Source organism: Trichomycterus rosablanca, chromosome 27 (assembly GCF_030014385.1).
Source record: "Trichomycterus rosablanca isolate fTriRos1 chromosome 27, fTriRos1.hap1, whole genome shotgun sequence".
Taxonomy (NCBI): Eukaryota; Metazoa; Chordata; class Actinopteri; order Siluriformes; family Trichomycteridae; genus Trichomycterus; species Trichomycterus rosablanca.
The window spans coordinates 14011195-14022069 of NC_086014.1; the positions used below are offsets into that span (position 1 = coordinate 14011195).

The following is a 10875-nucleotide window of genomic DNA, read 5'->3' on the forward strand; positions in this document are numbered from 1 at the left end:
CCACGTTCCCGACTAACGCTTATTCTATAATATAACACAGTAATAATATAATATAATAATCATTTATTTTTTTAATTTTAAGGACTTCTTAACACCAACTAACATAAACATAAGCCTAAAAAAACTAAATATAATTTTATGTTTATAAACCTTCAAATCCACTGAATCCAGTGATTCGAATCGTGTCAATCACACACCGACATCATATAAACGATTTTATACTTATTAAAGATGTGTTAATTTCAGGATATTTTATTTTAAAATAAAAATATCTGTAAGTAAGTAATTTTGTTCTGTGCATCATGTTCATGTGTAGTTACAGTATTTATCCAGCAGAGTTCGGTGTTTTTTTATTAGTCAATAATCTCTTGGGAAAATTATCAGTTGAACAAATCTTTAGAAAAGTAGTATTAAATATATATTAAAATATTGAATTTGGCTTGATAAATAATTAACATAAACTATATTGATTACGTAGGACAATTTATTTATTTATTAGAATTTTAACATCACGTTTTACACTGGTTACATTCATGACAGAAACAGTACTTACTCGTTACACAAGATTCATCAGTTCACAAGTTTTTTAATGTCAAACACAGTCATGGACAATTTTGTATCTCCAATTCACCTCACTTGCACGTCTTTGGACTGTGGGAGGAAACCGGTGCACCCGAAGGAAACCCACGCAGACACGGGGAGAACCAGGGATCTAACCCAGGACCTTCGTGCTGTAGGGCGACAGTGCTACCCACTTAGCCACCGTGCCGCCCCGTAGGGCACTTAAATAGCAGCGGTGCTAATCATAACAATAATAACAAATTTACAAAATATTATAACTTTGTACCATTTATGTTGGTATACTTTTTTGGAATAAATACATTCATTTCTTAGATCATCATTTTATTATCTAAATTATTGTATAATTAAATGAGGCTCAAGCCTAAAATTAAATCTGTAAGTGTAAGAACACGTTAATATGTATGAAATATTAGTAAACGACTGCATTAGTGAGTGTACAAGAAATGTCATCTGAAGATATTCCTAAAACTCACTTGAATATGACTTTAATTGAAATGTAAAATCCACCATTTTGGTCAATAAAGTGTAACAAGCTTAAATGTTTGCCGTTGACCTGTGCAGAAATAAGCTTCTGTTAGAAGCCAGCGGAATAGAACAGGACACAATAATGGGGAAAAAGCTGTTTATTATTCAAAAAGTACAAACACGGAAGAAAAGAACCATCAGTAGAGCAATGACAGATCACAGTTACACTGCAATGGCTGGAACATCGTCTGAACTGGCCATGATGGCCGGAACATCATCTGCGTCCGTACACACAACGTCCATCTGATCTGCTCCCACTGAAAATACAAGAGATGTGTCAAAAGTGCTAAACCCTTTCCTTACCGGCGTCTCCTCCCCTGGTTTTTATTAAGAAGAGACGTGTGGGTGTGTGCTTTACCTGCGGTCAGGTGTATGAGTGCGTCCTCGGCCTGTTCAGCAGGAAGTGAGATGCCCATGGCCTTCCTTATTCCATACAAACAGCTCACATCAGCAGGAGTCACCTGACCCGTCAGCTGGGCCAAATTTTCAGTCACTTTTTCCGCTACACAAAGAAAAAGACACAGTAGCTATAAGAGTTCTGCAATAAACAAGTCAAGCACTGACTGTTGAATATTAATGGATAATTATAAGCTGCTTTTAAGTCAAACAAAACCCTTTTATTCCCTAAATGACTACAAGTCAAAAGTTTGAGCTTAAGAGCTGTCAGCATAGCCCCGTTACCTTAAATATATTAATGACCAATAATTCAGGCTGGTCAGTTACAATCCCAATGGATTTTAAAGGATTTATCCAGGAAAAAAAGTCCTATAAAGTCTGATAATCAGAAAGAGAAAGAATACATGTATAGAGTAATGTGCATGGTTGAATTATTTCAACCACGTGTGTTTGTACCTAGCTGTAACTCTTTAGTAGTAGGTGCAATCAGGCAGATGATGTTGGGAGGCTGTTTGGTGCTAAGTCTCTCCCTTTGAGCCTCCTGCAGATCCCAGAGCAACTGTGTTGTTTCATCCAGCTTCTTCTGGAACTTCTCTGCTTCTAAAAAAAACAAACAAGTACAGAGGTCAGTCCTTGTAATTCATTCGAGTTCTGACAATAATACTTTGAGATAAATCACATACGCAGCACTAAGCAGTAGACCATAATAAACAGTCTGTCTACTGTAAACACTGAATATATTCAGTATCAGCCAATGTGAAGGTAACTAGGAATTCTAAGCAGACTTGTGTGATATAACAAGCGTGTGCTCTTACCCTCGGAGTCAAAGCTATCGGCCGGAAGGTCGAGCCCCAACCCTACGCTCACAACTGAACTCAGAACAGTCACGTTGTTCGCAGTGTTTACTTCAGGTCTGACCACCTAGAGAGAGAGGAAGAAAGAATGAGGAGAATCCTTAGGAAAAGAAATTGGATTGGATGTCATAACATACAACATACATTTAACATTTATTAAACATGCAAAAGTAGAAATGCTAAACCAAATTTTGATATCCTGTAATTTTTAAAAGGCCTCTGCAGTAAGCAGATCTTAACCCATTAAATGAGTTTAGGAGTGTGTTATTGCTAAAATAACAGTATGTTATTTCATTCTAACCTCATCATCGGCACTGTCTGGTTTCTCCGTCACCTCCTCCCCGTCCTGGCCATTCTAATAAAAATCAAGACAGAAGTGTTGGTCAGGAGACAAGCTTTTCTTCATTCTGTTTATTTTAGGACAATTAAAAGATCAAACTTGCACATTTTTTTTTATTTTTTTTACATTTGATATACACTCTATGGCCAAGACTATGCACACACTCATCAAATCCATTGCTAGCACATGTATGAAACAAATAAATGAAATACATGGTTCTAACTGTGTGGTTTTTTTCTATTCCAGCATGACAACACCAAGGTTTTGAAACAGAATGCTCCAGGTAAGGTGTTCACATACATTTGGCCATGTAGTACCCATTAAACGTTTCTGTGTACAAAGCACCACTGAGACGGTCAGCATCTCCAGACAGCATAAGTCTGGTAACCTATCTAATTATTAAAAAAAATCTAAAAAAACGTTTCTAATCTTACGGCCTCAGTCTTTAGGTTTCTGGAGTGCTCTCCATTGGTCAGTGCGTCCAAAACATTGTCCGCTAATCTGTTCATGTGCTCTTCTGACTTGGCCAGGAAATCTGAAATGCTGCTACACACACACACACACACACACACACACACAAAACATACTCAGTTTAACACACATTACTGCCACTTTAGAATTTTTGCTCCTCCCGTTCTTGTGACTAATGAACATGTATTTCAGTCTCTGACTATCTGGCTTTACTGAATCTCAGTTTGCACTTCCATGTGAGACTTTTGTTTGTACTTGTGAATAAAGTTAAGGTCAGTTCCTTTACCACCTGTAGATACTTCAAATACATTCAAATGTCCAAAATGGTGCATAAACACCTACCTCTCAGAGCTCTGCAGGCTGGACTCGTCTCCGTAACAGCAGTAGATCAGATCCGACTCCTCCTTACTGACGTTGGCAAAGGTGGAATCGTATGAAGGGGCGTATGAAGTGTATGGTCCATAGTTCATATACAACACTGAAAGTAAAGTGATCATTTGGATTTTTTGTGTACAACCTGGTGTCACATTTATATGAGCTTGTTAAACATTTAAGTAGAAAATCATGTGCATTACTGTGGTAAGGAACTGATTTTTAAAGTGGCACTGACACTACATGGCACTTTATCACACATATCAACTATTTGCAGAGACCAATGTTTAATGTGCTTCCTGTAAATGGTTGTATGCAAATTTACACACACAAACTTTAGCATTTAAGGGAATTAAAGCAAAAAGCTTTACCATATTAAGTTACTTTATGTTGGCCTCTCACCCATCATTTTTGCCCAGGAGTGTGTGTGTGTGTGTGTTACCTGGAGTAACTCTGTTCCTCTTGTCCTCCTTAAAACCCTGTAAGATGTTCACACCAGTCTGTAGACGACCTCCCATCATTCCCAGCTTTACTGGGCAGTACCCTGGATCTGCCAAACATGCACAAGAAACAAAGTGCTGGTTTTATATAAAGAACAAATAAATATGCAATGACGTAATTACTTTTAATTAGTACATTTGTTCTAGGGAAATAGGGGAACACCATTTTATGAATTTTATGATTACATAGACCCCTTTTCCCCCTCTCACCACCAGCCTGTAAATCAGCAGGGTTCAGGATTCCCAGCGTGGTTGAGCCATCAGTCTTCCTCCGCTCAAACTCCATCTAGCAGAGAAAAACGAGAAAAAAAAATTTATATCATAAACATATATTATATTATAAACATGAACAATGCTCAAACATGCTTAGAACAGAGAACAAGTAGCACTTATAGTGGCATTAACAGGCAGCTGCTTAACAAAGTGTGAGTAGACCATTGCATTTTGGCAGGAAATAATCACAGCTTCACTGAATTACATAAGTAAATCAATTACTTTTTAACTTGAGTGCTATCTAAAACAGTTAAAATTATGAAATTCTGCAGCTCCTGAGGACCAGTGTTCCAGTAATAACTCACCTCACACTGCAGGCTCCTGTTGGAGAGTTTACCTCCCGATTCCTCTATGAGCTTTTTAATTTCCTTCAAATCTTTCACTGCCTTAACCGCACTCCTCTGAGCATCATCTTTGGAATCTTTACTGAGAAAAAACAAAACACCACAGCACAGCGCTTTATTTTAATGTCCATACTTTTGGAATGGGACGTCCACCAAGCTTATAGTGCTACTGTGGTAATAATAACAAATAGCAAATTAAAAATGACATAGCATTTACAGCAATAATAATGATTGTATTGTTAAAACATGATGCAAAACAACTGGGATCTTTAATTTAAAAGCACACATCCCTACCTGGGCGTGTCTCGATGGGCCGCTCTAGGTGATTGTGAGTTATCGCTGATATACATGGGAGATAACCCGAGCCTGTGCTCACTCAATGATCCGTCATCTCCGTCCTCCCCTCCTCTGCCTGTTTTCAGGTTTGCCATGAACTCAATACTTTGTTTCAAGCTCTGCAGCCTCTCCTACACACACACACACACACACACACACACACACACACACACACACAGTAGGTTACACTCATTCACACTGCAAACTGTGCAATCCATATTGGGCAAAGCTAGAGTTAATAAACGTGGTTTAAAAAAAAACTGTACTGAAATGTCGTTGACGGTCAAGCAGGCAATTCAGTAAGGACTACAGTAAGGACCAGGCCGCCAATTTGCCGCCACTGTTGGGCAAGGCCTTAACTCTCAATTGCTTGCATGATATTCGGTAATATCTGGGCTGCTATATTAAGTGTCTACTAAATACCATCAATATAAATAGTGTAGTGCAAAGCTGCCTAATACTTATTATAAGGCGGTACACTAGTTCCCCCTAGCGTCAGAGTCACACCACTGCAATACGTTTTTGTTTAAATAATAGGACTTACTGGGCTTAGGATCTTCATGCCGGAGTGGAGGAGCTTCTTTGCAGCCTTGTGGTAAATAGTTTCTGGCTTGTTATAAACCGTGGCATTCTCACACATGGTTTTAAAATCGAGCTGTTTAAAATAAATAATACAAAATTGACCATAAATGTCAATAAGATCAAACGTATAAACAGATCCTACCACTTTATAACATGGTTAAAACATATAGATTCATACAGACAGTACCTTCAGCTCATCAAGGGTGTTGTAGTACTCTCTCTTCACCTTCTCCTTCATGGTGCTAAAATCCATGGGCCTCTTTATGACCAGTGTGTAGCCTGGAGCGATCAGGTCCGTTACAGGGAACGAAAAGAACGCATTTGGGTCTTTCCTGAAGGAAATAAAAAAAAAAGCATTACGTTATTAGGTGTCCCACCCTTAGTTTAGATGCCTTTGTACACTACATTAGCAACAGCTCATCTTGCTTTATGTGTGATGGGTGACACATTTGTAAGCTCTCTCTAGATAGGATAATGTATGCAGTAGACTGACCATACTACGATATGGCAATTTTACAGAAATCTCTAAATAAGTGGTATGAATTTTGGCAATGAAAGCCTGTTGGGTTACCTCTGCAACTGCCTGATCAGCTGGTTCAGAGCTTCCTGTAGTGGAGTCTGGTTTTTATCTGGTAGAGACCCAAAGAAAACTTATTAAACACACAATATGGGCCCACAAAATGTCCAAAATGAACACTAAATGTAAAACTACCATCCATTTTAGCCTGCGAGGGCGTGAGCGGTTTATCCTGCGATACATCTGACCGGGCTGGAGTCCTGCTCCGCTCATCACAATCCAGATCCAATGAATCGTTGGCTTTTCTCTTTTTTGGCATCTGTACACACACACACACACACACACACACAAACAGTGCAAAGTTGAATGCTTTATAATAGGACAACTAAGCGAAGATTTCAAGATTATTTCTTTTGTAATAAATATCAAACACTTGCCTTTTTTTTCTTTTGGTCGTCCACCGGTGAACCAGGAGAGGTTTCCTTGTCCTTTCCGTCCTTCTTTTTCTTCTTCTTCTTTTTGTCCTTGTGTTTGTCAGACTCCACCTGATTGTTGAGGACCGGTTTGATACTTGCACGTCCGGTGCTGACCTCGTTACCCGCCACCTTTAAAACCAGCTTAAGTGGCCTTTCTGCACATTCTGACAAAATAGACAGAAAACAAAGGATACAATGCTTTTCATTACAAATCCTACCAGCAGAATCTATATAAAAACATTATAGTACTTGGTGCTACAGATGAAAGCTAAATAAAGGCTAAATATGTTTACATACATAACAAGACAAAGGCCTTTGACAATTGAGATAGAGATAAATACAGAGGAAATGAACATACATGTAACATGCGAGTGTGCGCAAATCTGTGTATGTGTGTGTATACATGCATCATAACTGCATAATAAAAATTAAGGGTATCCTGTAGTATCTGGTACTGCAACATTACAAGTCAGTCCTTTAACTTCTGTACATTGTGAGGTGAATCGTCCTACAGTGCATCCTGGTGCATCTTATCCACAGATAAACGATGCACACATGATCCTGGAGAAATCAGGATTTGTTTCATTGCACCGATGTCCAGTTCTTATGCCTGTGTGCCCATTGTAGATGCTTTTACCAGTGGACAGGAGTCAGCAAGGGCATTTTGATTGCGACTATACAGCCCCCGTGTTGACATATTCACCTCATTACAAGATCTGCAATTTGTGCCACAGCACATCTTCTGTTGGTCCGTACCATAGCTGTCATATGATCTGGCATCAATGAGTCTTTGGCTGCCCAGCTACCTGTCAGCGGTTCATTGTCCCTCCTTGTACCACTTTTAGTAAATACCATGACCCCTTGCTGCTTAAAAGACACTTTAACCCACTCATCTGGTCATAACGATTTTGCTTTAGCATTCAACCCTTGAACTATGACAATAAATCAAATACATTTAAAAGTGAACTACAATTGTTAGACCAAAACTGTGCGGAATACTGTGATCATGTTGATTTTATTTATAAAAAAGAGTAATGCCCACGCATGAAGTCATAACAACAACAACAACAACAACAACAACAACAACAACAACAATAATAATAATAGTAAATAGCGCGATTTACAGTTTACCGGTATAGCTGGTAAGCTAAGGACTGTAGCTAATAGAGCCGCTATTTCTATTAAGGCTTAACTTTTAAAGTCCCGTTTTAATATAAATATTTATGACAACTTGATCGTGTACAGGAATAGCTACTATGAGGAACAACTACAGAAAACTTTAGTACGTTCTCCATTAACTGCTAACCGGCTAACGTGGAGCTAACAGTAGAAGTGAACGTAAACATGCTAAACTCCTGGTGAAGAACCGAGAGCCGGACTGAGAGTTCCTACCTCCATCCTGAGCTGGTTTATCTGATCTGTGTTTCTTGTGTTTCTTCCCCATCATTTATAGAGATGCTGAGTAAAGCAGTAAAGAACTCAGTTCTTTGTTAGTGTTGCTTACAGAGGGGCTGGATCTGCTGCTACACTGTAAATCACAACTGCGGCGTTATTAAACAGCGCCCTCTGTGGACTGGAGGAATGCCAGCACTCATAAACTGCCTATGGGAACTTGTGACAGAGCAAGTCAAAAGTCTTGCTCATAAACCCACTGATGATGCTCTTTCAGCCTGGCAACCTCAAATTTTAAAAGACTTAAAATGTCCCGGTATACCTCTGGCATGGATTGTATGTATGGGCCTGTATGTAAAGCAGTTCCCCTATTTTTACTGCTGGTCATATATACAGATTTATTCCCTTGAGCAAGGCACTTAACCCTCTCTGCGCTCAGACCCCAGCTTCCAAACAAGCTGGGATATGCGAAGAAAGAATTTCATTGTACTGTACAAGTGTATATGTATATATGACAAATAAAGGCATTCTATTCTATTCTAAAAATCATTAAACCATTCATGGGCTGGATCAGGTGTGTTGGACTTTGTAAGAGCTTAAACCTCTGCAGGGTACATAGCCGTGAGTAGTAGAGTTGAGAAACCCTACTTTGTCATATTACATACTTATTTATTATTATGTTATTACTGAGTTTTAATCATGATGGTATACACTATATACCGATTCTAAGGGGATAAAATAAAGGCATTTTTATATAATATCAAAACAAGGGCCATAAAAAATGAGAGAGGAAGAGATAAATATAGGGGAAATAAACATACATGTAACATGCACTGTACATACACTGCATTGTAAATAACATACACTGTATTAATAAAATAGATTGATGACAGATAACGTTTCTTTTACGAGTTTTGGCAGTCAAATAAAGCTTATTTGAAAAAAACAAAACATTTTACTAAGAATAAGTGATCCTTAACAAGGGGCATCTGATTATTAAGGTTTTACAAGAATTGACATATTCACACATGGTCCAAGTTTTCGGTGATGGGGTAGAACTCAGTGAGAAAGTAAAGCCTAATAATGATAAGGATTTCACACCTGATGTGGGAAACGTGTGTTTTATAAAAGCAACCAATCCACTATCAAATGACACGATTAGAAATACAGTATAACTGTTTGATGTGTTTGAGGTGTTTTTTAATGAAAGATTCACTTTCTTGAACTATTTCGTTTGTGTCTGCTAGAGGGCAGCATTGTCATATATTCTGCACCCTAAGCATTTATAGCTTAAACGATACTGTATGAAACGATGAAAAGCAGTGCACTAATGCAATAAATCACCATGATTTCTATTTATAAGCCGTCATCTGACCTTTAGACTTTGTATAATAACGTATCAGATCATAATACCATCATGATTACAGCACAATAATATCATAACTATAATGAAATATGACAAAGTAATCTCCACTATTTACGGCCCTCTACCCTGCAGAGATTAAAGCTCTTACAAATCCCAACACACTTAATCCAGCCCATGAAGGGTTTAATGAGTAGTTTGTAAGCTGGCTCAGGTGTGTTGGAACTAAGGAAAGCTTGAAACTTTGCACTGGGACTTGAGTAGTGGTGTTTTATTGATAATAGGGGTACAACCGAATTTTTACAGCACAGTTGTTCTCCCAAATATTTCAGCTTGTCACCCTCCTCACATACACTTACTTACAGGACAATATGTCCCAGATGTGGCATTTGTGCTGTACCATAACAGTAACAATTTAGCAAAGGCTCTGATTTTTTAAACGAGGTTTCATGCTGTTTCATCGCTAATCTTTTGCCAACGTTTAAGCTGACTGTGATTTGTACTGAAGCCTCTCCGCCTCTTCCTTAAAACTGAGTTAAGCAATACAAAGTAAAGTCTTTATTACACAAAGCTTGTACAAAGTCTTGGGGAAATGTGGATGCGTGCCGCTGCAGCTTGGTTATGTTTTAATGAATCCGTCGGGCGTCGTGCAGCCTGCTAAGTGATGTCTCTTTTAGTCATGCAGGGCAGATAGTATATGCATTCTTTAAAGTACAATCCAGCTCCCGCTGAGGGATCCAGCATTCATGTAAAAAAAAATTTGGATGTAAAATAAAAACAATCCACAATAAACACAATAAAATAAACAGAATCCAGCCATCCACCATTCCAGCCATAACTCTGTGTTTATAAAAATGTTTCTAATGGGTTGAGATTGCTGTCACATAGCAAAAATGTTTTTTATTGTTTGGTCCAAGAAATTCTCCTGACAAATGTTTTGAAGATTCTCCCAAGAGTACATTCTTGTGTCTTGATCAAGTCCTCATTGTCAGTGTGGGACAGATTCTTGGATGTATTTCTCATGGAACAAACCGCAGACTAAAAGGGGACTGGCACATGTGTAAAAGCCAAGTGTGGCTTTGTTTTTCTTGTTGTATTTTTTTTGTGTTGTAGAATCCAGTTATGCAGTTAGCCAGTTCATCTTAATTTTATGAATAAAGATAAAAGGAATGTATTAAAGTCAACAGGAAATTGGTTAAACATGGGGTACACATGCCATGGGTGACTTATCTATGTGTGAAGGCACCATTGGTGCAGAGGCGTATATATTATATGAGAGACACGAGTTGCCTTTATGGCAACGGCTTTTCCTGGGATGTCCTTGATTATTTAAATGATGCCAATGATTTATTCTGTATGTGCTACAGGAGTGTGGCTTCACTGACACAACATCTGTGTGCCTGACTGGCCTGCCTGCAGTCCAGATCTCTCTCCTATTGATAATGTATAGTGCAGCATGAAAAGGAGAATCAGACGACTGCGAACACGGACTGTTGAGCACCTGAAGTATCATATCGAGCAAGAATGGGAGGAAACTTTGCTGCAAATCTAA

The 10875-nt window shown here is 38.5% G+C and overlaps 1 protein-coding gene across 2 annotated transcripts; it reads right to left on the minus strand.

The window, feature by feature from the left end:
- Nucleotides 1–1190: 1190 nt before the first annotated feature.
- On the minus strand, nucleotides 1191–8084 carry brd7 (bromodomain containing 7). Of its 2 annotated transcripts, none has more exons than XM_062989472.1 (17): nucleotides 7961–8084; nucleotides 6530–6732; nucleotides 6288–6411; nucleotides 6147–6204; nucleotides 5763–5907; nucleotides 5538–5648; nucleotides 4952–5124; nucleotides 4619–4739; nucleotides 4251–4326; nucleotides 3983–4090; nucleotides 3511–3646; nucleotides 3132–3240; nucleotides 2659–2712; nucleotides 2319–2424; nucleotides 1960–2103; nucleotides 1466–1609; nucleotides 1191–1364 (listed from the first exon to the last, which is right to left on the minus strand). In XM_062989472.1, the coding sequence occupies exons 1-17, from the start codon at nucleotides 8013–8015 to the stop codon at nucleotides 1270–1272; spliced, it is 1962 nt and encodes a 653-aa protein (XP_062845542.1). In that variant the 5' UTR covers nucleotides 8016–8084; the 3' UTR covers nucleotides 1191–1269. The 2 variants fall into 2 exon arrangements, with proteins under 2 accessions (XP_062845542.1, XP_062845541.1); XM_062989471.1 differs by having other exon boundaries at nucleotides 3132–3243.
- Between the last annotated feature and the right edge of the window lie 2791 nt (nucleotides 8085–10875).

What these genes read in the sequence shown, in the direction of transcription:
- brd7 (XM_062989471.1), bottom strand. Translation starts at nt 8,015, where the DNA reads ATGATGGGGAAGAAACACAAGAAACACAGATCAGATAAACCAGCTCAG. An exon ending in TGCTGATTTACAGGCTGGTG is followed by an intron (nt 4,091 to 4,250) that starts GTGAGAGGGGGA and finishes CATGTTTGGCAG; the next exon opens with ATCCAGGGTACTGCCCAGTA. An exon ending in GAGGAACAGAGTTACTCCAG is followed by an intron (nt 3,647 to 3,982) that starts GTAACACACACA and finishes CTTTACTTTCAG; the next exon opens with TGTTGTATATGAACTATGGA.